The sequence below is a fragment of the Lontra canadensis genome, unplaced genomic scaffold, assembly GCF_010015895.1.
Source record: "Lontra canadensis isolate GAN:19392208 unplaced genomic scaffold, GSC_riverotter_1.0 scaffold5, whole genome shotgun sequence".
Classification (NCBI taxonomy): domain Eukaryota; kingdom Metazoa; phylum Chordata; class Mammalia; order Carnivora; family Mustelidae; genus Lontra; species Lontra canadensis.
Genome location: NW_022630999.1, coordinates 17,633,571 through 17,660,329, shown reverse-complemented (window position 1 = coordinate 17,660,329; position 26,759 = coordinate 17,633,571). Strand labels below are relative to the sequence as shown.

The window sequence follows — 26,759 nt, the reverse complement described above, 5'->3', positions numbered from 1 at the left end:
GAGATTTCTATTTCAAAGCTTGGTAGTCATAATAAGATTAGACCGGAAGGCCATATCTCCTACTCAGCTTCTTGTGATGAGAAGAATGGATGCTACTCTCCCTGTGTGACTTACACCCAAAGAGATTTGGTCATTTATCCAACGTCCTCCAGCCTTTTGGAGGCAGAGATAAAATAAGAACATAAATCTCTGGCCTCCAAGCCCACAGGTATTTCAGCAGTGACCTACACAAGGCTGAAACTTCCGAATACACTGCTTACAGACTTAAGAAATATATGAGATCTGGGGTAACAATTGTAGGTTCCCAATGATGAGGACTTTTCCCACTGAACCTCTAAAGCGATTTCGTGTCAAGGAGGTTCAGAGTATCGTTCATCTTACATATTGGCGGATCCCCAATGCTTGGCACACTCTTACTTCATGCATGCTTATTAAGTAAAAGTAGTAGACTCAGCGTAAACAGAAGCCTACTAGAAGACAGGGGCCCCCGGGTAGTAAATATTCTCCTCTCCTGCACAGCTCAAAGCCTTGCAGCCAGTCACGCCTACATCAGCAACAACAACAACAACAATAAGTGCGCGTGTGCACACACACACACACACACACACACAGTGCCCTTGAAGGAAAAGAAAAGGTAATTTCCACACACTTTATCCACTTGCTTCCTAGTCAGGTAAGGAACAAAGACAAAGTTGTGACATCACAGTTTGTTTTAGAATCTTCAGGGGTATAACAATGACACAAGGAGATGCATATATATGTGGACAGAGACCCATTTATAAGCACAAATGTACAAATACACTTGCGCACTGTCCATTTGCTTCAGAATTTGGGGTGGACACCAACTCACAAATCAATTTGTATACACAGAAATATACATATTTGTCTTGCCCAAGCTACTCACAAATGTACACACACACATACACAAACACACGCACAAAGATAATATTTACCTCAAGGTATTACCGTGGGAAGTAAATGAGATTATGTGAAGTGCATATTAGTACCTGATCGATAAAAGGCATGCTAATAAAGGTTAGCAATAGATATAGATAGATAGATAATATAAATGTGTATAAGAATCATGAATGACCACCTTCAAAGCCCTTTTCAGTCACTACTCAGAAACTCCTGGAAATTCTAAGCAGCCCATCACTGTTCTGGCGTGTGGAAGCCAATAAAAGAGAGTAATGTCAGCTGTGTCATAACAGTGGCATGGAGGTTGGAGGTGGGGAGATCCCTGCTGGTAGGAGACTGGTGAACAAAGCTTTCCAGACTTCTTTGGGAGAAGACCTGGGCTTGGAGACAGCTGAGCTGTTAAGAACTATTGTAGGGAGAACCAACCTCCAAAACCTCAAAAGAAGGAGTTCCTAACTGCTGAAAAAGAGGGAAGTTTTGACCCCACTCACTAGGCTAGGAGGGAGAGACCCCAGAGTCCCAGCCAGTTCAAATCAGCCAGAAAATCCTGCAGAAGCTATTAATCCACTAAAGTCTGGTAGCTTGGGGGAAAATCTGATTAACTCCACCTCCCCAGCTGGGCTCTAGAGTGAAATGTATAGCTGGTTTCTGAGACTCAGCTAAGGTGGGAAACAAAGAAGCAGGAGGCTGGGGGGAAAAGAGAGTAGGAGTGGTTAAGTACTAAATACCTGTGTGTACAGCTTGGCTCAATCATTTGGGAACAAGACACAGCTCTCTTAGTCTCTGTTGCCCCAGCTTGTGACATGTAAATAAAAGTGTCTCCTGCCCAGTTGGAAAGGGGGATATCTTCCTTATCTCCCCCAGGGGGCCCAGCAGTGAGGCCAGGGCTGCTCTCTCTTGACCCTGGACAGTGCTCAAGGAAATTCTCCTGCAGTGGCCCAGGGGAACAGGAGGGAGCTTTTATGGACCAGGCTTTTTCTTGAAAACTCTCCTTCACTTCTGTACCAAATATTATAACTTCAGAGCGCTAAAGAAAGTCACGGATGTGGTTCAGCTCTTCCCTTTTAAGATGTACTGAGCCCAGACACAGGTTCGAACTGGTACCCCTGGTGTTTGTTTTACTCACATATAAGTACATTCTTTAAATATCGTGGTAATATTTTGACAGGCCTCGAGAGATTAACTCCATAATTTCCCCCACCCCACTGCCCGCTTGCAAAGGAGAAGAGAGGGATCTCGCCCAGCACTTTAAGCGTTAAACTCAACTCAGAGTCTTATACGCGATTGGCCAAACACTGAGAAAAGATCTGGTTTTTGCAGCCGCGGGCCAATGAGCACCTCGAGTGGGAGGGTTTGAAGATACTAAGGAGTTTTTCCCCCCCTTTTTTCCTCTCCACCCCCTCCCATCGGCCTTCGCCCGCCCCCTCCCACCTCGCCTCCAACCCCCATGCCGCTAGTTTGTTAAATTAATGCAGTAAGAAAGTCTGAAGATCTGAAGGAGTCCTGGCCAGAGGAAGATGGGCGAGCTCAGAAAATCGAGATGCATCTGAAGCCTTGGGCTACTGAGCCCCGCGGGGTCGCCATGGACCCCGGCAGCCCCTGAAACTTGCCCTGAGCTCTCTCACGCCTGCAGCCCCGAGCAATGGGACACCTTTCCTGCAGCGATCATAACTTATTCGGCGGGGACCAGAGAACACTGATCGCAAGGCGACAGCAGACCGGCACGCAGACAAGGAAACGAGATTCCGGGACTCGGTCGCGATGCGCCAGCCTGGCACATTCTCCGGGATTTAACTGAAGGCAGCACCGTCAATCCCTTCCCCTCGCCCCTAACCCCCTCAGGCCAGCCCAGGGGCATAAAGCCCAGCTCTCTCTACCCAAGATGCTCGCCGAACCTAACAGTCCAAGGCCAGCGTTCTGATCGCCACAGAAGATTTTTTTTTTTCCTTGCATGGAGCTAGCCGTTTAAACAGAAAAACAGGGGTAAAAAAGAAAATATACCCACCCCCAAACGTGCCTCCCCAGCGCCGCAGGGAGCCAACAGACAAGCTGGAGTTTAACAAACAGCAATACTCTTCGCACTCCTGAAAAGCAGGGCTGGACGCTCTCCGTGGTGCTGAAACGCTTCGCGGCTGCCTCTGTCCGTAGTACCTACAGACCCCTCTTTCCAATTTCCCCTGGGGCTCTTCCTCCGCGCCCCGGTTTTCCACCTCCTCTTAGCATCTGGATTATTTCTTCAATAGCACTCGCTGGTTTTGTAAGTGCCAATTTGAAACATTTTTGCCCCCATAACTCGTGGACTACAAAGCACAAGGACCTGAAAAATGTACAGCTTCAATACTCTTCGACTCTACCTTTGGGAGACCATTGTATTCTTCAGGTATGCAATTTTCTACTGACCACATCGCTGTAATGGAAACGGGGGAAAGGAGCACTGAGGCTGACTCTGTCCGTGATCCCCTCATTTGTGGGGGAGGGGGCTGTTGAATACCGCTGCAATCGGGTCTTTCCATTCCCTGCTCCCCCACCCCACCCCGCCCGCAGGGTGTCTGGCTTGTGCGTGGAGGTCTGAGACAGTCGCTGCTCTTGCAGCTGTTTGCGTTTTGTGTGATTTGTTTGTCCTTCCACCTGCTATACTCCCACCCCATCACTGGCCCCCAGCCCCTCTGCATATTGGCTCTCACTGGGCTGAGGACTTTAAGGGGAAGCTTTAGGAGTTACTCAGTTTAATTAGGACTGCATTCTCTCTAACCGCAGTGCCGAAAACCTCAGCTCTCCCGTCTGGGAGCCAAGTGACAACTAGCGGTGACGGGGAAGGTTGCACTAGAACTTGCTGGACACAATATTTTATTTTTTCTCCTTTTTTGTTGTTGTTTTCTTTTTCTGCGTGGGGGGCGGGGGGTAGTGCTGAGGTTTAGTGCTTGGAAACAATAGTATTATGACCTCTGATTGTAAAGCCCTGAACTTGGGTGCAGAGTGGATCTACTTAGGAACAGATCCTGGGAAACATTTCCCTTTTGAAACTTTGACTCCCTCCTCTCACCCACTCACCTTTTCAAACTCTACTTTGTTATCTGCATATCCTGAACCCTTGGACAATTCTTGTTTTGTTTGATTTATGTCTGTCCCTCAGTCTGGAGCTGAGTTCCCTCACCTGTTATCTCCCAGGTTAATATTTTCTGCCTACAGGCTTAGCATTCTATGTTAGTACAAGTGAAAAGTGAAAAATCACCTCTTCAGGAAGCATTGAAATAGATAGTCCTTTTGTAAGTCGGTGAATCAGCCATCATCAGAGGTGGTTATGATAAATTCCATTTATATGAATTGAAAAAAATTTTTCTTCTTCCATGACCCGCAGGAATCATTAATCTTCCTCATTTTAGATACCTGCCTCTCATGTTTTACCATGGCATTGTATTAACAGCCATTTGAAAAACCCACTCTAGGTTATTTTTAAAAGTAAGTAATCACCAAATATTATCCCCCCCCTCATAAACCAGCAACTAATTCTTGGTTTTCCTTTTAACATTGTAGAGAATTCTACATATGAATTGTTGGTTTGACTAACCTGTCGATTGGTTTATTAAATGAATGACACCTCCCCCAGACCCCAGATTGTAAGGGTTTATATGTGAACCACTCTTCATATCTTTCTCTTGAGATAAAGAAAAGACCCCCTCCTTTCCTGAGATACCCAATGCTAAAGCTTCTAATCTCCAGTTCAAATAATTATTTGATAGGCCATAGTCCTGCCTGCAGCTCAGAATTCAAATAGTCAGGGAGTCAGATAGAATCAAAAAAGTGCAACAATCCAGGGCCTTGTGAATTGTAGTGAAATGTAGCTACTTTATGGGGGAAAGGGCAGGAAGTATCCTCTTAACAGTATCAAATCCTTTCTCCTCTACATACATATAGAACTGTAAAATCCTGTGGAAGTCGGGTACTTGGTAACATTTGTATGCAAATTGGTTCTCTGTTTGGCTTACTGAGACAGAACTGAACCAGAAAGATTAAAGAGCAAATTAATAGGACCAAGCACATCACCCCCCATACACACACCCGATTGCTTTTATCCTCATGTTTGATTTTCTTCTCCCTGACATTGTCTTTCACAAAAGGGAGACACAGTTTAAAAGGTTTGCATTGTAATCATTTTGGTAACACTATGAATCCACCATGCTAATTCTTTAAGTAAACTGGTGGTGGCCCGTTAGGAAGCCTCACTCTACATCTTCTTCCCCTAGGTGTGTCAAGGCATATCTAAACTACAAATGTGTATGGGATTCTGTGTTTATAAAGAAAGAAGAGTCATAACTCTGGAGAGCTGGGAAGAGATTGGTACTGTTGCACTTTCAAGATACAGGAATGGCTACATCATCTGAGGAGTAAATGTTGTTTCAGAAATGTTCTGAAACATAAAATAATAAAACTAGGAATTGAACTAGGGAAATACCCTCAGAAATTTTTCAGAGAGATGGGGGGGGTCAAAAGGAGGGAAAGTATTGTCTTTGTGTAATTGGCACTTTCATTTCTAACTGTCTCATTTTTTAAATTTTAGGTGAAAATGCAGAAGCATTAAAATCTGGGGACTCAATAGAATTGTATGTGGGGGTAAATGGAGAGGGGCAGCTCCCTAGCAGGTTCCATGTGAATAACCCTTTCTCCCCGAAGGGACAGGCAGGCACTCATGTTGGAAGGAGCCGGTCCAATCATCTCAGGCACCCAGGTACTCCTTAGATTAAAGGGTGCCAGCTGCTCACCTTGTTGGGGAAATCTGGGGGCTAGAAAAGGAAAGGCCATCAATAATAGAAGTACCGCTGCATCGGTACCTAACCAGCAAAATGGCAACAATGACGGTACCACAAAACAACAATCCGAAGTGAGCCAGAAATCTCAGATAGTGCCAACAGAGAGAACAAATTGAGACTTAGACACAGCTGAGGGGAGAGAGACATAGGGTTCTGGGAGGCACACAGCATTGCAGTGCTCCTCAACTGTGACCCCATAAGGAAAATGAGGTGATTTGGCTGAAGTTCCTGCTCTGGTATTTTAAAAGCCTATGGTTCTAAAATTCCATGAGTGACATTCTAGGATTCAATAACCTAAATTTTGTCTCTTTATTTTCAGTTGGAGATGGGGCTTTATATCCAGACTGGTAAAAAATAATAGATATGGGTTTTTTTTTATGGTAGAAGCACATTCCTTTCAAACATGCTTTTCAAGCCAAAGGGAACTTGCTTTGATTCCCAGAGCCTTTACAGTGCCTTATGGCTAGAAGGGCCCAGGAAGACCCCCAAATGTCTTATCTTCTGGGTAATTCAGATAGACTCATAACATATAATGTGTTTCTCAGTCTCAGCCCTATTGACATTTTGAACCAGATCGTCTTTGTTAGGACGGCTGTCCTGTGCATGTTCAGCAGTACTGTGGCCCAGCGGCAACCCTCCACCCCGAGTCATGACAACCCAAAATATCTCCAGACCCTGCCAAAAATCCTGCAGTAGGGGTTGGGGTGCAAAAATTATCTGCAGTTGACAGCCACCACTATAAAATGACCAAATATTTAATCTGCTCTTTTGATATACTAATTACAATGAAGAAAAAAGTCTAGTTTCCTTAAGAAAATGCTCAAGAAAAACACAAAGCACCCCCAATGAAGCAAAAAGGGACCTAGCTCATGCCTGCAAAGGGAATAAGGGTTGAGGAGATATACCAAGTCCAATCCATGGCTGGTTTCACCAGAAGATGATCAGCTTCTCTTTATGTGCCACTTCCACCTGCCAGCCCAGTAGATGCTTCCTTGCACGGGGTTTTGTGCTGAATATGGCACACATTTACTAAGAAAGGTCACTAAAACCTTGAAGGAAAGATGTTTCTATTCATACTCAGGTCAAAAGAAACATGGCAAATAGACTGCTTCATATCGTCGTGGAAAGCCAGGTGAATGAGTTTTCCTTTGAGGTGACCCCTCTGGCTTCTCAGCCTCCAAGCTGCCCAAGGGGGCACAGATGACCACCTCAATCTTTTCCTCCTGGTAGCATAAATGTATCTCCCCTCAAATTTTTCCTGCTGCATTGTGGGCACTGCAGAGTGTCTAGGAGCCTCTAAAATGGACCAAGGATTCTTTTCCTAAGGAAAGAAGTTTCCTGGGCAAGTTTGCGCAGGGGCCAATCAAAACGTTGGTCTACCCTCTTCTGGGAGCTTAGGAAGCTTGAGTAGGAGAAAAGAAAGCATCGTGTTTTTTATTCCCAAGGACCCTAGGCTGGTAAACAGAGTTATGAATGGGCATGTAACTTCTGCATATTCGCAAAACTGGTGATGACCTATCAGGGGATATTTAGAATATTTATTCTTGAGGCCAACTTGTTATGAAAGAGATTGCAAACATGTGGCGCAGTGGAGGGAGCAGCTGGGCTGTGATGTGAAAAGTCCCCGTTCTGAAGTCAGCGCTGCCCTCGTCCTGCAGCATGGCTTTGACAAGACTCTTTGCATCATGGGGACTCATTGTGCTCACCCATCAATTCAAATGACTGATTCCAACACCTCTAAGTTCCCTCCCCCCTGGGATAAGGTCTTCAGAGGCCCCTACCTACAAGGGCTGGAAATGAATCTGCTTCAGGGCGGACCCTGCTCCCTTCCGTCAGTGGGCATTTATTTATTATGTGGCTGTGTCCAGTCCCAAACCAGGCACTCTGCGGAGGGGACACAGCTAAAAGATGCCGAGTCCCTGTCCTTGCAGAAAACGGAGACACTGCCCCCTTTAAAGCTACACTAAAAACCCTTTTCCTTCTTCAGGGGGCCCGCAGAGCTCCTCTCCAGACAGCCTGTGTACGCGTCTTGCGACAGCATCACATTTATGTGGGCGTCATTAACTTCATTTCCTTCATCAGCTGGCAGAAGCCAGAATGATGTTTGAGATGGACGGCGTTGTCTCCGCCTGGCCATCTTGATGCTGTTCTGCAGGTTTTCTGCTGCTTTAGGCAAAGAGGCCTTGGCCCAAAGGGCAGGAGACCTGGGATCCAGAATTTAGCTAGTCCCATGACCTTGAGAGGGTTATGTGACTTCTCTGGCCCTCAGTTTCCCCAGCTGTAAAATGAAGGGACTCAACAAATCACTCTCTCTAAAATCATTTTTAACCGTGCCGGTTAAAGATTATCTTCTTCCAATCTCCTCCATGATAGAATAGTTTTGGTTAGAAATACTGCTGCGTATTTCAATCATTCTAAGAAATAGCAACATTGCATTATATTCAGGCTCAAAAATTTGAAAGAATTGAGGACCTCTTTAAGCAACTTCACTCTGGCGGGTTATCCCACCCTAGATAGTGATACCCTAGATTACTGACAAATCACTAAATATGTCTGTTTCCCCCAGGAAGCACTTTGGATGATGAGAAAACACGGTGCTTGATCACGATCCCCATAGAGCTGAGCAGTGGCATGAGAAAGAGACCCAAAGTTGTTGTACTTACACCAAGATTCTGTTTGGGTTTCTTCCTTCCCCATAAAAGCTATGTTTTTAAAATTTTGTTTGCCAAATCCCATTCATCATTAACTTATTTTCCCCATTTTTGTTATTCAGAGGTATACATAACTGCCAGAAATACTGAATGTTACAGTATAAGCAATGTCATCACACTGAGTTGACCTAAAAGAAAACAGAAGTAAAGACACGTGATGCTTTTCAGTGAGTCCATAGAGCTTTGTCAGAAGTAAATATGCAATTTGTTAGAGTCTCTGAAATGTTTAAGATGGATTCTGAATCTTCATTACTATTTCATGAACACCCTAGATATCCAGGGACCCCCATTTGGGAAACATTAAATTTGATTTATTCTATATAGCTCCAAGAGAAGAACTAGAGCAAATTGATAGATAATTATTTTAATGTACACACACACATTCTAGTTCAATTAATTTGGAACTTTCTAGCAGACCTGCCAAGTGTTGCAATGGGCTGCCTCAGTGGTAGTAAGGGTCCCTGTCACTGGAGGTAGGAAGCCAGAGAACTCCGCCTCCCAGGAAGGCTGTAGAAGAAATTCAAGCTGCTTTTGTGGGTTGAGATTTATAATTTACTGCATTAAAGTAAATGAATGCAGGTCAGAGACAAATCTTCATGATACTTCTATTCCCTCCTTTCCTGACTCCCAAATGACCATCCCATCCTTGTAAGCACTCTGGGTCATGCCAAAACACACTTTCATTCCTCCCTTTTCCTTCTTTAAAATGGATTGGTGACGGATAAAATGGGCAATGAACATGAGCATGTGTGCACGTGCGCGTGCACACACATACAAGATACAACAAAGGATTATGAAAAGGAAATCACCTGGTTATGTAAGAGGTTGGTATTAAGAAATGAGAAGGACCTCGAAATAAGAAAATGTCAGAGCCAGCCAAAAAGACCACTTCGAAAGTGCACTGGTCTCCACAGACAAGTCCATAGACATGGACAGTGTTCACAGGACCAGTGGCCGATATGGCTGGAGGCCTCTTAGCCCTGAACCCCTGTTGTCCCTCCTGAACCAACCCCCGCTAAGCCTAACACACATCTGAAAACACCATGGGGCCAGCCAGCAAATTCATGCAGAAAGCACACTGGAAGGGAACAATGGCCTGAGATGCTAAGGAGAGGGGCTTAGCCCAGCGTCTCTGCTTTGTAACTCAAGCCCTGATGAGAGGTGCTGAGGCCCCAAAGCTTTTGAAACTCCTTATAAAGGATCCCTTTGTGGTTTTCTGAAGTTGATATTGTCCGAGTCTCCTGAGGCTAATTCAGTGCAATTAGATTACCACTCTCTGCCTTTGGATTCGGCTGTTTCTCAGTATCCATTGCTAAATGAGTTTACCATCTTAACAGGGAGCCGCTGACAGTCATTAATCGCAGCCACGAAATGCGCAGCGTTCTCTCTCTTGCCTTGCACATTGGGCAACCCACAGGCACCTAGGGAATAAGCCTCTGCTCCTTTCCGGGAGATTTCCCACCCATTCACCCCCAGAGAATCACACATTCCTTCAGAGTGTTTTAAGTACCAACAGAATCACGGAGACATATGCAGTTCTGTAATTCAGCAGCTCTCAAATCTAGCTGTAAGTGGTTTGCCACCGTACTAGACTACTGAATAAGAATCTCTCAGGAGGGGGACCCAGAAGCCTGTACTGTTAGCCAGAGTCTCTAAGTCAGTGCTTTTCAAACTTCAGTGTGTATGAATCACCTGAGAATCTCACTGATGCTGATTCAGACTCAGGAGGTCTGGGGCGGGGCCAGAGAGGCTGCGCTTCTAACAGCCCCAGGGTGTGCTGATGCTTCCTTGGACCAAAGGTTTGGGTAGTAGGGCTCTAAGTGACTCTGCCTGGGGACCCCTGACGCAGATTAAACCCTTTGATTCTGCAGATGAGGAAAGGATAAATGACTCCCTTAAGGTTATAGAGTGAATGGCAGAGCTCCCCAGGTCCTGCACAATTCTGTTCACCCCCAAACTGATTTGCCTGCATGGCATCTCTAAGGGTGGTGTGCCTGCGACTCTGCCACTGCCTTTTCTTCCTTTGGCACTCTCATACGCTGTCCTCCCTCATAAGTACAGACACACACCTCAAGAAGTCTTCCTCAGAAAGCTATCCCCATTCCCAAACTGGTGGTCTGGGCCCCGGAGTTCTAGCAAAGCTGGGAACTCTGACCATACGAAGTTGGGTAAGGAGAAAGGGCACCTGAGGAATGGGCTATGAATCCCAGCCCTGTGGGGCCCAGGGACACAGCGGTGAGAGTCTATCGGGACCGATGGAGGAGACAGATCATAGATCACGGTGTTCAGAAGGAGGAAATCTGTGGTTTATCGCTCCAAGGATGACCTCACTGACAGTCCCCCTGTGCACATCGCACTCTCAGCTCCACATCACTGGGGTCCCGTTTCGGACTCCCAGATGGTCAGAGAGTCTTGCCCCCTGCTCCCATCTGTCTGATCTCGGGACCACGTCCTTCCTTCTTCTTTACTCCCTTCAACCTATTATCCTTCCCGCAAAGCACATTATTATCTTAGACATCAAATAAAGTAACCGCTATGATCTTTGGCCTTGGAGAGCTGCATGTTTATTGCCGTATGCTCAGTTCTGCAACACTGCCTGGCTCGGGGGCGGGGGGGGAATGCAGCATGGCCGCAGCAACCCTGGCGGCCAGGCAGACTTGCCGCACTCCCTTCCACGAGCGCTTGACACCTGATCGAGTGTTTCACACTCACGATCCCGTATGAACTTCCCAGTCAGTCTCCTTAAAAAATAGATACACGACAGTGGTTGCTATCCCCATTTTAGAGTTGAGAAAACTGAGGTTTGGGGAAGTGACTTGCCTAAGACTATACATACAGACAGACACACACACACACACACACACACACACACACACACACATTCCTAAAGCTGGAGGTCCGGTGAGCTGGTGCACTTCTCAAGGCTAAGAGTGCCCCCTCCCCGCATTCCAGTGGGCCTCAGTGGGAGGATGGAAAGAAGCCTATGAGAGAAGATCTGGGAATTCTCCATCAGGCCTTTGGTCTAACAGCCATATTCTTCTGATTCCTAGCCAGATAGGTATTCCTTTCTCTGTTCTTGATCATTTTTAGTTATACAATATAATGCATATATTCCTTTTTTGAAAATCTTATACTAGACTCCAGCCTAAAAATCCCCTTTGATAGGTTCTCCAGGTCCATCCCAGCTTTTGTGTCCTTAAGGGGCATTGTACTTGATAGTTCTTATTCATCTACGTATGTGTGTGTGTATATGGAAACATACGGCATGTGTTAACTATTGGAGTATACACATACTATCATTTTGAGGAATCTGTCTTGGAAGATTTACCCATGGAGGCACAGAGCTTCACCTCATTCTTTTAACTATCACAGAGCATTTCATGTTCCGTATATCCCATCGTTTTCCAGCCATCCCCCTACTGAGGGGCATTTATACTTCCTTCTAAATCTTCCACTGACATCGGTGCGGCAACAGTCACAGTGCACCTATATCTTTGTGAACACGGGTGACATTTTTCCAGGTGGATAACAAGAGCAAGAAATGGAATTGCTGGGGCATGGAGTATGTGCATCTTTTATGCTAATAGATGCCGCAGGCTAATGTTCCTTTCTTCCCGAAGCTTCCCTTCTTCCTGCCTCATGATGCTCCTCTCAACCTGGGCCGCAACAATGCACTAAGAATAGTTGTTACTATTTATTGAGCATTTATCAAAATGTCAGGTCCTTTGCCTCATTTCATAACCCCACAAAAATCCTTGGACATAAATACTATTCTATTCCCATTTATAGGTGATAAAACTGAGGCATAAAGAGGTTATGCCATTTGCGCAAGGTAAGACAACTAGTAAGAGGCAAAATTGGGACTCAAAACCAGGCTGATTCCGGAGAACATTCTTTTAATTACACTGATATTGTTACTCCAAGAAAGAACCAGGGAGGAGGAGAGAAGAAACCGAAGTGGATGAGGAAGACAGAGGTAGAAAGGAGATTAATTTCCCTCTCTAGATAACCAAGGGCTAATCTCTTTTGGATGGTTCTAGATCATCAGAAAGTTAATATACATCGGTAAATAGATGTGAGTTTTCGATCTCCACCCTTCACAGAGGAGGGGAATGGCACTGCCTCCCGCCCCCATCACAGACAGATATGGTCAGGGCTCGAAGGGCAGACCAGTCACTACAGTACCTTTCTTCTTTATCTCACCTGAAAAGTGCTCGATTCAAAGAGCTGTTGAAGGTTCTGGAGGACAATTCCTGCTTGGGCTGGGAGGCCAGAAAGAAAGGCAGCATAATATGTAGCCTATTAAAAAAAAAAAAAAAAAATTTTTTTTTTTTTTTTTAAGAGAGAGAGTGTGTGTGTGAGCAGGGACAGGGAGGAGTAGAGGGAGAGAGAGAATCTTAAGCAGGCTCCATGCTCAGCACGGAGCCCGGCGAGGGGCTCCATCTCACAACCCTGAGATCATGACCTGAGCCAAAATCGAGAATTAGATACTTAACTGACTGAGCCATCCAGGTGCTCCTAAAAAATTTTAATTGCCAGTCCTTAGTCCTCACACCAAAGCGTCACATCCTAACCCACAATCACACAAGACTGAGAATACGGTTTCCCTTTGTCTCCCAAAGGCAGGCAAGCTCCAGCATTGGTGGTCTTGCCATGGGTTCCAGATCTGCCACTCCCAAAGCACGGCCAAAGGGTTTCTCAGAACATCTCTAATCCGAGAAACCATGCCCAGGCCTGCCAAGGGTGGCAGGAGCAGAATGGGGACAGGGAGCAAGCACCTGGCCAGCTCTCCTGCATAATCACGAGCGGCACTCCCCACCTGGCCTGAGGGAAGCCTGAACAATGATGTCTCAGACACCTGTTTTCAATAACTCTCTGAGCGACACCAGAGACCTCTCCAAGTGTTTCCATAGCAGGCCTGCTGCTACTAGAACAACAACTACAATACAAAGAAAGTCTCCCAATATCAACTCTGGAAACAAACTTGCTGGTTTGTTTACATTATTAGCATTACAGGTTAGCTATAAAATATTTAAACCACATAGGGAAATGGGATTCAAACTAAAATCAACAGAAATCTTACCCCATGGGGCAAATCACTTAACAGTTTGATATTCAGCCTTCCAGACGATTTTAATAACGTAATGACAAAAACATGAGTGCTTACTATGTGCCTCACATCTTTCTACAAGCTGTGTATTAAGATACGTAAGCTTCAGAACAATCCTATAGAGCATCGTCTATACCATTGTAGAGATGAGGTTACAGATGAGGAATGGGAGAGGGTAAGTCATTTTCCTTGGGTTACCCACCTTGGAAACAGCAGGGCTGGAAATACAAGCAGTCTGGCTTCAGAGAGCCTTGAACTGCTGGGCTACGTGAGCGAGCTATTTCTGTTTTACAGAAATGGGATTATACGAAACACCATGTTGTGCAACTCCTTTTTTCACTCAGCAATACGTTGTCAGTGTGTGTGCAGATTTATCTCACCAGTCTGCTTTCGTGGTGCCCTTCGCTGAGCGTTCCAGGTTTCAGCAGGACAAAGCTCCACTTGCCACCACACAGCCCCCGCCTCCATGTCCAGCTCTTTAGTTCACACAAACCAAATTCCAGCCTAAACTGAACTTCTCATTGGTCTCTGTAGTAGGTGCATCATTCTCATCCCTGTACTGTTCTCACACTGTTCCCTACCTCTCCATAAACCCAGAAAAAACCCTCCCCTTCATTTCTGGCCAGAAAGGCAGAAACGAGCTCTGGATTCAAGCTCGTTGACTTTGAATCCTGCCTCAGTCACATCCTTGCTGTATGATCTTGGCGGTTCACTCATCTTAAAAACCGAAGATAAGAGCTTCACCAATAAATCAATGGAGGGACTTTTCATGCACTTTTTCTGCACAGAGCATAAGCCCTTAACGAACCACAATTTCTTTTCCATTCTCTGAGATCCTATCCCTGCCTCAGGGTCCAGCTCTAGCCTCACTTCCTCTGCGAGGCAGCCCCTGGACGCCCCCATCTCCCACGTGGCCATAGACTCTCCTTCCTAAATCCCCTTGGAGGTATAGGCATGACTCTCGGCACTCAGGTCACTCACGGAGGCCTTACGTGCATTTGGGTGCCCTACTTCCTGTCCTACTGGACTGTAAGCCCTTCCAAGACCAGGAACATGATGAACCTTGTGGGACATGTGGAAGGGGAACAAGAAGATTAAGACATACCCCCTGGCGCTTCCCAGAGTTTTCAACTTGTTCTATTTCTTCCTCATACAGAGCATCGTCCCTGTGACCATGTGTATTAGGTATTCAGGACCTATTAAGTTGAACTACTTGGTCCCCACAGCCGGCTCCCCCATCATCTTCTTATTGGCTCTGCAGAAGCCCATGACCAGAAGGCTTCCAACCAGCCAACCCCAAAACACTGCTGTGTCTCACTGTGACCCTTTTCTGCTCCGAGACATGAGTCACAGTGACAGTCAGCTGGACAGGGCAGCTCAGCCCTGGGTCAGTAGCCAGCAAGGTGAGCTGCTCAGGTTCATCCTTGCTGTCTGGCTGAGCATGTTCAAACTCTGGGCCTCTCAACGCACCTGCGTCATCACAGATAAAGCTCCTTCCCACCACGACCCAGGTCTAAAGAGAGGCACCTTCCGGAGGGCAAGACAATCTTCCTACAGTGGTTTTTAATTGGGCAGAAAGCATGAACTTCATTAGAGATCATTTTCTTGGTGTGACCTAAAACATTTAGCAGAAAAGAGAAACTCCTGACAGGGGCCAAGAAAAGACGGCATCATCTCTAGAGAGAAGGGGCTTGGAGGACTTTGTTGACTATCCCTTGGAATATAAAAAGCCATGCTTCCTGGAAAAGAGGGTGACAAGTTTCAAAGGTGTAACCCCCACCCTGCCTCAAGACTGTACATCCTGAAGATGAGAACAGGATTTTCCTCCCCCTGCAATTCCTGTTCTGACTTTGTAACTGAGTCTCGGTTCTTCCATCCCTAAAAGAAGACTGGACTGTGTAAAGACTATAGGTCTTTCCAGCTGCCATTGCATAATTCTTGAATTAAGTTGGCTCATAGAAGACCCAGCAGTTAAAAACTGATGAATCAGTCAGATATATTCCAGAATCCAGGTTATACCACTTAATTGACACCTGTAGGTCCGGGACAAAGACTGTTCTTAAGATTCCTAAGCCTCAGTTCTCCTCATCTGTAAAATGGCAATCATTAGTACCCACTCCCTTACCCCCCCAAAAATCACCCTAAGTTTTCAATAGGAGAAGGTGTACAGAGTGTTAGGTATACACGTGGCACAAAGAAATTGTGCAAAGCAGGAAAACCATGAGGACTATTATTAAAAGGGGATATATGCGGAACATTTTGGGAGCATCAAGAAGAGTCTGTTTAACTCTGCCCGGAGGTGGGGAGGCAGCACAAATTTGAAGGAGCCAGGACACTTCAACTGGGCCACCAAGAATGACTAATTCACCCAGTGGCAATAAGTGCCAAGAGAGAATGTTGTAAACAGAGGGGGAAGGCCTGCAGAACAGGCAAGCTGGAGGATGGGGAGGTCAAGGACACTGGAGGGGCCAGCCATCCACTGTCACCCAGGCTCAGCCTAGTCCCGCTCTGCCCTGTTCCCTCCCAGTGGGCCTTTTACCAACTGGAAGCCAACCTGAGAGTGGACAATTTGCTCACTACCCCCAAAATATTTATTGAATTCCTACTATAAGGCAGTAATTGTTCTAAGTTCTGGGGACAGACACAGTGATGAACAGAACAGATGTAGTCCCTGCTCTCATACAGCTTAACTTCTAAAGGGGTCTACAAATAAACAACTTGGGAAACTATGTATTTTCAGATCATGGACACCACTACAAACCCAGGAAATCCAATGATGGGACAGATACTGGTCCACTGGAGCCCACCCCAGGCTGCCTACCCTTGCACATGCACACATCATCTCCTTTAAGACTTATATCATGGGGTGGGGGGGCCCTGGGTGGCTCAGATGGTTAAGCATCCGACTCTTTGATTTCAGTTCAGGTCATGATCTCAGGGTCATGAGATCGAGCTCTGCATTGGGCTCTGCACTCAGTGGAGATTCTCTCCCTCCCTCTCCCTCTGCCCCTCGCCCAACCCATGCTGGCTCACTCTGTCTAAAATAAATAAATAAAATCTTACCAAAAAAAGACTTATCGTAGGGAGATGGGCCAGTGAGGAAAGTCCCTTTCTTTTTACTGATGAGGAAACTGAAATCCTGAGAGGAGAAATGATTCATCCAAAATCTCATGGCCAAGAAGTGCCACAGGCAGGTGACCTCATTCCATGCAGAAAAGTAAAAAATATCCAGGACAAAAGATTAAAATGGAGGGGGAATGTGGAGAGCGAGTAGCAAAACAGGATGTACAGTAAAATCTCATTTCTATTTTTTTAATGTTTTATTGTTTTTCTATGGGGAAAAAGAAGTCTAGACAAATGGACCCAAAACTGCTTATAGTTGTTTTATCTCTTAAGAATGAGACTATGGGGGACTTTTATTTCCTACATTAAATATTTTGGTAATGCTTGAATGTTTCACAATATATATTACTTTTGAAAGCTGAAAAAATAGATTTTTTTCAAAAGAGGGTGTCAGAGAGCATGGGAACACAATCAAATGTGGAGCCCACCTAAATAAAAGAACATGCACCAGCTAGGGAAAAGAGACATTTGGGGTGGTCTGAACCAGTGCCTCATTGATTGGTTTCTCCAAGTAAAAATGAGCATAGAGGCTAAGACTGTATGGTGTGTTTGGAGGAATTTTCTGAGCAAATGGAAGTTGCTCTCCCCACTGAAGTCACTGTGCTAGACGTGAGATGTCATTGGAAAGCGGAAGGCTAGAGTTATGTTATATATACTTGGGTTTTTAGAACAAGTGATGGATGTATTTTCATTAGGGTACAGGAAGCCCTACACGATCCTTTTTGTAATTTCATAAAATCTTGGTCATTAAAAAAAAGTTAGAGATGGAAAGAATCATCTGACCCCATCCTTTCAATTCCTGGGGGGGACAGAGACCAGAGGGAAAGGGATTTGTCGAAAGTCAGCAGTGAATTAATGCTCAGCCCAGACAAGGACTGAGGACTCTAGGTCTCTTATCACCATGACAGTTTTCCCTTAAACCTAAAGATTGTTCCTCTGGTAGTGTGCAAGACAAATTTCAATGGTACAGAATAATTTTCTTTTATTTTACTTGTCATGAATTTTATTTTACTGGGTACTGGAATTTACCAATTTCATTTTAATACTAGTAATGTCTGTTAAGCTAAAAAATCAAATTAAGGGTAAATTAAGTAATAGTATATGAACTGGGCAAAATTTGTCATATGCTATATAGGCAATTTGGGTTTGAAGAATGCTGTTCTCTACCATCCCATCTTAGACACTGCCATTGGATTGAACGGAAAATACCAGAAGGACTTGTGAAACTCAGTTTTGAGCAAAGCCTAACTGTACCTCTAAGTCTCAAATGGCTTCTCAGTGTGAGTCATGGACATGGGCTGCTCTATGAACTCAAATAGTTGGACGAAACATGGTACATTTGGGTAAAAAGTAGGCGCATTCACAAATAGAGCACAGTGGAGACAAGGACACCAACAAGTATCTATTGAAACTACATTCGTAGTTTTCTGTTCCCTTCTCATGTTAAAACATCTGTGACTCCCAATCCTTTGCCTATGAACAGAAATTCCTCTAAATAATATTTATAATATTATCAGATAACATGTATTTAGAATCTACTATATGCCAGAAACTTTTCTGAAAGTTCCATATGCTTAACCATTTGGTCTTTAAAGCAACTCAATGAAATACGTCCTAGTATCATCCCCATTTTGTGGATGATGCCAGCTTGTGCCAAAGCGGTGACTTTACCACCTGGGACACCTTCAGGCCAATCCGGTTCAAAGTCTTCATAGGCAGAAAGACGTGCACAAACCTCACATCCAGAGATGTGCTGGGGCAGAGTGGAGGGAGTAGAGTCTCTGAGGAAGAAAATGGAGAGACTCACCCCAAATCACAGCCCTTCCTAGTGAGGAAAGCAGGTGGAGAGGACTTGACGATACACTTCCTTCAGCTGTGCCACCCAAAGTCCTGATTTCCTTTCCATCTGTCACCATGGATTCATGAAGAGACAAAAGAAAATAAGAAATAATATGGGGCAAGACATAAAGGGTGGGGGGGAGACAAGATGAGGGGTAGACAAAAGGGGAGATAAGCAGAGTAATCAAGAAGGAGGTGTCTCTTCTGGGTTCAGCCAAGACCATTCTGTATGAGTCTCCCTCCCTCTCAGGACCACAGTATTCTCCTGTGTAAAATGGGTGGGTGGACTGGACTAGCTGACTTTTAAGGTCTCTCTCGGCTCCGTCATTCTAGGATTCAGAAACAGCTGAAAGAGAAGGGGAGAGAGGTACAGGATTCAGAAACAACAGAAGGAGAAGGGGAGAGAGGGGAGAGAGGTAGAGGCAAATGCTAAGGAACCGGGGAAGAAACCAGAGGAGAAAGAAAAGAGGTATTTCCCAGATCAGCTGGAGTCTGCCTTCTTGTTGAAAGAGAAGAATGGAGTCTCTTACCAAGAATTACAGCAATAAAAGCTTTATCCTTGGGCAGTCAGCTCCATGCCTCCCCCTAGTGGGGGCCATGGCTGAGTGTGGTGGGGGCCAGGACTGATGTCTGAGGAACAGGGGCCTGAAACAGCCCTGGGAGGCTGGCAGGGAATGCCTGGTTCTCCCTGGCTAGGAAGGAGGGCAGCCCCTCCTCCTCCGGGCCTGACGACAGACAACGATGATTAGCATATTCCCAGGTCTGAGGGATGTCCTGGGAAAACTAGAGGCCATGCCCAAGGGAGCTAGAGCCGCAACATTATCCGACTGTGCCTGCAAGGATGTCATCCTGGGAGCCATCCGAAAGAGACAAGCCCAGGCCTGCAAAAGATCTTCCAAGGTCATCTTCTCCAACCTCCTGCCTTTAAGCATCCCTTCCCTAATAGTCCTGTGCAAGGGAGTTAGCACAAGTGACACTCAGTCCTGTTCTCCAGTTGTCAGAGTTGTCTGAGCCGTCCCAGGCCTTGAGGCAAAGACAGTACCTCGGACTGATGGAGTACGCCCTTAATGTACAGGACACAGTGCTGGGCACACAGTGTGCTCTCTGATAATTGATCAGTAGGTGAAATGGCTTTCCTCTCTCTCCCAGTAATGTCTACTCTGTTGTTTAACATTTCCATCTAAACATTCTTCCTTTTGTTTATTCCACTACCCCTATTTCAAAGTCCAACCTGTCATTTCCCTCAGAGGACAGAGCCTGGCAGATACAGGCCTCTGTACAAGTGAGGGAGAATACCCATTCTGCAGGTGACGTCCCCGAATCCAATCTTGACCCTGGGGAAGATGACAATAGACAGTGGCACTATGTAAATGAGAACTACAGGTGCAAAAGAAAAGACCAGAGATAATTGTTCACTTAACATACAATGAGCAACTTTTGTATGCCAGGTTCTTGGCCAGAAATTGATCTGAATTTTTTATTCTTCCCAACAATCCTAAAATTAGAATCAAGCATTCCTAGCTTACAGAAGAAGAAACTGAGGCTCAGAAATGTTAACCAACTCTCAAGGTCATCGAGTAAGTAGTAAGGCCACAGTTCTAGTCCACTCTCGGCTGACTCATCCTTAACAGCACGTCGCTCAGGATTCTGCCTAATCCGTGAACACTTCAGGCAACAAGAAACATGCCACCTCCTGATGATGCCCCTTCCATTACTGGGAAACCCTCCTGGTCAATCCGTTCTTTCCTCCCATGTATCAGGCAGCCCCCCCCCCCCCCCGCAACCCTCTTAAAGTCCCCTCTGCCTTCCCTGGTCGCCTGGCACAAATCATTGGGCTGGAAAAGGTACCTCAGCTATGGAATCAGAAAAATCTGTTTCTAGTCCCACCTACCACCTACCAGCCATGTCACTTTCAACCAAGGCGTTTTTGCCATCTTCTACCATCTGCGCCTCAGGTCTCTTCATCTGTGCAACAGGAACACACATATATTCCTCATCTAGTGTCTGGGAGAGGAAAAAATAAATAATATTTTCACGGGGCTGAACTCAGTGCCTGGCAAACAGTAAATATTCAAGAACGTTATTTTACAGATTCCCTCTTCCCCACGACAACCCGACAGAGATTTGTAAAAAATGATCTCCCTGCCTAAATCTTCGCTGAGCCAAACACCCAGAGTCTTTAATTATTCCTTACAGGTCAATTTCAAGTTTGTTTACCAGCCCAGTTGCTCCTTTCTGGACCTGCTCCAACCTGTTAATGTTCCTCTTAAAATGCAGGGCTTACACCAGAACATAATAAATTAGCCAAGATTTGAAGCACAGCCCACATCCCTTATTTCCTGCCATACCTGCCTCTCTTAGCCTTTCTATTTTTCTGAAGTTCTTCAGAATTATTAGGTGTAAGCTAGACTGGCATAGAACTTGAGTGAAGAATGTTTGAATCTCACAAAGACTTTAATTTTTATTTGTAATAATCGCGAATAGGCCTAGTGGTTTCTGTGTGTTGGGTACCACATCAGTATCTGGGATGAATTTTGTCCTCAACCCCAGCAATCCCAGGAGCACATTTTTGCTCCATGGCCTCCTTTTTCTGATAAAGAAATAGATTTGAAGAGGCTAAGTGAATTGCCCAAGATCAACAGCTCTGTGACAGATTTGAGCCTGCTACGCCATCCCCCCTCTCAAACCACGTATTTACTATATCTAAGTACTTTCAGGGATAAAAAATTGGATATGATGCAGGCAGAAGACATAGGGAGGGGAAATTTAATATATAAAAAGCAATGTCTGGCATCTGCAACATTGGACTTCTGAACTACACTGTCACAAAGGTCTCTCTTTCTCCCCTGTAGCACACGCCGATGTCTGTGGGTTCTTGGGCAATCTGAGTTAATGGAGAAAAAGGAAAAAGATAAATGTGGTCATCTCTCTTAACTTTCACTGTCCCACCATTTCCTTCAACCCTTGCCTTCAAGCAGACTCCACATAATAAAGAATTTTCAATGAGGAGCCCGCTGGTCCTGGCGTTGAAGGAGACGGGAGCTCCTTTGTGCTGGTTTAGTTGTTCTGCCTTAGAAATAGTCATACTCTTTGACTCAGCAATTTTGCTTCTAGGACACGAACAGAGGTTTGTGACCAAGGGAGGTTTTCACAGCATCATTTATAATAGCTAAAAATTGAAAATAATACAAATGCCTATCAGGAGAGGGATAGCTAAGTGAATGCTAATACAGCCACACATTGGCCTGGGCAGTCATTTATAATCGTGTTTCTAAAGGTTTAATAACAAGAGAAAAATGCTCATTCAGAATCTTCAGTTTAAAAAAAAGGGCAGGAAACAAAACCAATTTATACAGAGGCAAAAAGAAAACCCAGAAGAAATTTACTAATATGGTAACAGTTGGTATCTAGATGATGGGATTTCCAGGAGGGTTTTATTTTTTTTTCTTTGAATTTTTCTTCTTTTTTTTTTTTTTGTTGTTGTTGTATTTTTCCAATGTGCATTTATTGTTTTAATCGTCAGAAGAAAATGTTATTTTTTTAAAAGGGCTATAAGAGTCTGGTCTGAGGGCAGCCAGCCAGCTTGTGAGGAACAGTTTTTGCCACTGGACAGTTTCCATCTGTGCAGCAGCAGTGACTACTCTGTTACCATCAGATCATCTTAATCCTATTGACTTAACTGCCAGAGTAATGCTATTCATTGACTACCTACCCGATAAATTACCAGGAGCACAGGAGAAGGATCCCCCAGAGAGCTCCTGGAGGTGTGGCAGCAGGTGGTCCTTGAGCATCCAAGCGCAAAGCCCAAAGAAAGCTCTAGAAGCCCATCTATTTATCCCTCATCAAAGAGCCTAGATCCACCAATTCTCTCTGAATCAATACAAAATGTATTGGGCATTCATGATGTGCCAAGAACCAAACCAAGCACTACAAAAGACTGACTTACTCATTACAACAACCCCATGAGCAGCAACTTCTATCACCCCCATCTACAGATGCAGAAACAGAGAGAGGATAAGTGGTGTGTCCAAGGCCACACAGGTAGGAAATGGCAGAGCCTGAGGCTGATGGCAGAGTCTGTAGAGCACGCCCAGGTTCCAGGCCAGAAGGGCGTTCTTACTTGGGTAGCACCTTATGCTTTCTTCAACATGGTTTCAAATAGTCATTCATAAGTTAGCACAGAAGATATCTACACCCTATGGATGAGGAAACGGATGCTTAATTATGATAAAGGGCTAGCTCAAGGTCACACAAAGGAACAGGCGGGAGTCAAACAGGGATTTCTGACTCCACATCAGCAGCTTGCCCTGTCCCCCGGGCTATTTCTCTTTTCCTCTCACACCTTCAGCAAGAAGAAGAAGGCAAAGGAATTTGGCCTCCTGGGTAGGCCCCCTGTGAGTTATGAAGAGGTGACCCTGCTGGAGGATCCCACAAGGTAGAAAGGAAAACCCCGGAAGGAAAAGAAAGACACAGCCTTGACCCTGCATTCCTTCTGCCATTAGCCCTCCTTCATCCTCAAACCAGGAAGGGGCACCTGGTCGTTCCCTCATCATCCATCCGTCTTCCTTTTGTCTCATTGGGTCCCACAGGTTTCCCTGACATGTCTTCCCCTGAATTCTCCTCAGGCAGTGCTTCTCACAGAGGCTTACACTAAACCACAGAGGAACGGAAAGTCAACACGATGCACAGTCCAGTTGAGTGAGCTGTTGTAACACCTGTGAACAGCTGCTCCAAAACCTGGGCCCAAATTCCACCTCAGTTACAGCCACGTACCAATTCTGCCATCAGAGCACGTTGATGAGGTCATGTAAGCTCTCCAAGACTTCGTTTCCTTACCTGTAAAATGGAGGAGAAAGTGGTCCTATCTCATAGAGTCGCTGGATGGCTTAGAAAGCACCGATGTGAAAGTTCTCAGCTAAGTACGTAGCGCCTAGAAAGTGTTCGAGCACAGAAGGCAATTGCTATCGTTGTCAGCTAACCTCTGAGTCTGTTTCCTTCTCTCTAAGATGGCGGTGATCCACCCTACTGATTTTGTAATATCAGAATATACGGTCATTAACTCATAGCAGGTGTTCAATAAATGCCTCTTTTTTTTAATGCACAAGATTACCAGGTTCATAATTCTATGACTTCTCTCCCTTTGGTCTTCCCCAAGACTTTGGAACCCACTGAGTGAGACAAAGAAGTTCCACCCCAGTGAGCAGAGCTGCAGCTCTCTGTCTTAGAGGATTCAAGGGAAGGAACAAGGGCTATTTAGAGAAGGATTAGAGCTCTGGAGCTTCTGGAAAACTCTATATTTACATACAAATACCCACCTCAGCTAAACCCAACCCTCTCTACTCACAGTTAAGTGTCCTCTTTCCGAAGCCCCAGCTCTCAGTTGATTAAAGGCAGCTTCACATTTGAATCCAAGTTGCTCTTTCTACAATTTAAGGTCATCCTTCCTCCAAGCCCAACGAGGATGGTTTATTTTCTCAACATCCTCCTTTGAAATCAGTCTCCTGGATGCCTGAGGGCCACAGACATCCAGCTCCCCTCATGAAAACCTGTTTTCTCTGGGATAAATATCCCTTTTTGTTGATGCATTTCCTATGGCTCCATTGCAACGTGGCTTACTTTCCACTACAGGCCCGAGCTGGTATAGACTCGGGAGGGAAAAGTGATACGTTTTTTCTAATAGGCCCAGGTATTCAAACACTCACATGTCTTCATGTAGGCCTTCCTACGTGTTTGGTGTAGGAAGTTTGGGAGTTTGTGCAAAGTGAGGGCTAAGGCATATTCACTACTGACACAGTTAAGGGAGAAGTGCGCCAGGTCAGGTCTACCTGGAAAAGTTATTTAACCTCTGTGAACCTCAGTTTCCTCATCAGTAAAATGGAAATTATGACTCCCCAACCCATAGGATTATATTAAGGACTAAATATTGAAACCTAGTACTTTATAACTATTCAACATGGGCCTGCAGTTATAACTATATTATTCATATTTTTCTCAATCACCTGTACAATCTCTGACTTGTAGTAGGTACTGCTTAGATAGTTTGGGATAAATAAGTAAACAAATGAACTGATAAATTAATCCTAACTCAAAGGAGATGAGGAAGACCTCAAAGTGCCAAGAGAATGAAAAAGGCTGACCGCCCTCTGAGGGGAAAGAGCGTGTTTCCACAGCATCTGTAAAAACACGGGGTCTTCAGCCAGTCAAACAACACCAGCAGTTGGTAAAGGCAGGTCGTATTTTAAAGATGAGTCAACTTAGATGGAAGAACTAAATGGAAGTCAAGCTAATGCCAGGGAAATTCCGAGAAACAACTTAATGAACAGCCAAGAAGGGTTCGCCCATCCCCTTCCTGTCTTTCGGGAAGGGCCAAATTGTCAGAATGACCCAGACCACATCTGAGATCCTGGTCACATTATGGCTCTGCCGGTGGAGGCCCTGAGCAGCTCTCTCAGCCTTCCGGTGGGTCCTCCAGGCCATCACCTGCACACGGAGATGCTGTCATGGGCGTGGGACAAGGAGCAAATGTAGCGACCAATTTGGAAGTGCCATATACACGGAAAGTGTTATCTGTCTGAGAGGGATCAACATATTGTTCTCAACCCATACTTCCCGATTCCCAGGGTTCCACGAATTCCCACCAGTAGGTCCAAGAGTAATGCTGGCAGTTTTTCATGAACCACAGTGACTCCTCAGAGGGACTTTGTAATCACTGTCTCTTGGAAGAGTCACCAGAGTGTAGCAGTCAATAGCGTGGGCTTCACAGGCCAGCTGACTGAGGGCAGAGCCCCATATAAGCCATACAACCTTGGCTACATCCCTGACAATGCAAGTGTCAGCTTCCTTGTCTGTAAAACGGAGGTAATGATGTCATCTCCATGCGATTGTTGAGAAGATTAAATCCAGGGACACCTGTAAAGAACTCCGCCCATAGTAGGTGCTAAGTGATTGGAGGCTATCCCTACCACAACTAATACCGTGACTTTATCTATTTTTATCCTATTATTATTTCTCCTCAAGAGTGACACTCCCAGGTCTTGGCAACCTCAAATGACCAATCCCTACTGATTAGTGCAATTTTTCCTCCCAAAACTTTTTGTCCAGAAGCCTCAAGCTCCATTCTCTGCAAAGATATACTTTTCCAGTGAGATTTATCTGATTAAAAAGAAAGCTGCTTTGAAGGTAATGAGAGCCATTTGCTCTCTTATCCAGCTCGTAGGATGCATGATGATTACGTAGGGCCTGCTAAGAGCTTTGACTCTGGCAGAGCAAACCCCATAGGCCTGTTCTTCAGCACTCAAGTCTCTGAAGGGTCCCCTGGATTCCCCACACTGTAACTCATTGCAGAATGACACTGATGACACTCATTGAGGAATGACATGCAGTCAAAGGCATGGGAAAATTTCCCCAAGTGAGACATATAGGGACAGTCAGTGAGATGGTTGTTGTAGAATTGACAAAGTGAGAGGGCTGTTGTGGAATTGTAATTAGGGACCTCAGTGGGGAGAAATGTGAGGCTTATGCATAGACATGGGTTTGACCTAGGCCACCGGCCTAGGTCAACCTATGGGAGGGTTGTGGATGCTGCCAAAAGAAAAGGATGGCTTCTCCTATTTTCCTGCCTTGGATTTTCCCAGAAGACATCAAGTATTTTCCCCAGAGACTGCCTAAAGGTATCAGGGCCAGAATTTGGGACTTTTTGACTCCAGTCAAATCACATCACCGAGGCCTAGTAACGGCACAGCTAAATTCTGCTTTCCCTGGAATGTCAGGTGCTTATCACCCGCTTAACAAGTAACTACTGAGCCCTGACCATGGGCCAGGCTCTGTGCCTCATGGAACCATACTTACTAAGAGCCTGGAAGGAAGCGCACAAACACCATTCTTGCCTACGTAACCCCTTGAGTGAGTGCCCCAAACCCCAGAGAAAAGGAAGGCTACAGAGTGGAAATCTGAGCTTGAACCATAAAACACCAAGGGCTGCTGTGATTCCAGCCTTGGAACCGACACGTGGAGTGAGGAGGAGAGAGGCCGGAGGAAGGAAAACCTTGACGTCAGTTAGACAAATACAGTGTGGTGTGCCACGGCTAGGTTGCCACGTGAGTCTTAAGCCTTAATTCTCTTACTTGTAAAATGGGACAGACATCTTACTGCTCAGGCTGTTGGCAGGACACAATGAGGTAAAATACATAATGCTGTTTCTTGCCACTAAACAAGAAAAAACAAAACACAGCTTTCTGGAAATGAAATGAG

The 26,759-nt window shown here is 45.3% G+C and overlaps 1 protein-coding gene across 2 annotated transcripts in view; it reads left to right on the top strand.

Moving 5' to 3' along the window:
- Positions 1 to 2,411: 2,411 nt before the first annotated feature.
- The window catches only part of GLRA1 (glycine receptor alpha 1), an 81,241-nt gene continuing 56,893 nt past the window's right edge, over positions 2,412 to 26,759 (top strand). For both annotated transcript variants that reach the window (XM_032851615.1, XM_032851614.1), the window contains exon 1: positions 2,412 to 3,298. In XM_032851615.1, the coding sequence (XP_032707506.1) occupies positions 3,243 to 3,298 (56 nt within the window). In that variant the 5' untranslated portion in view covers positions 2,412 to 3,242. The remainder of the gene's footprint in view (positions 3,299 to 26,759) is intronic.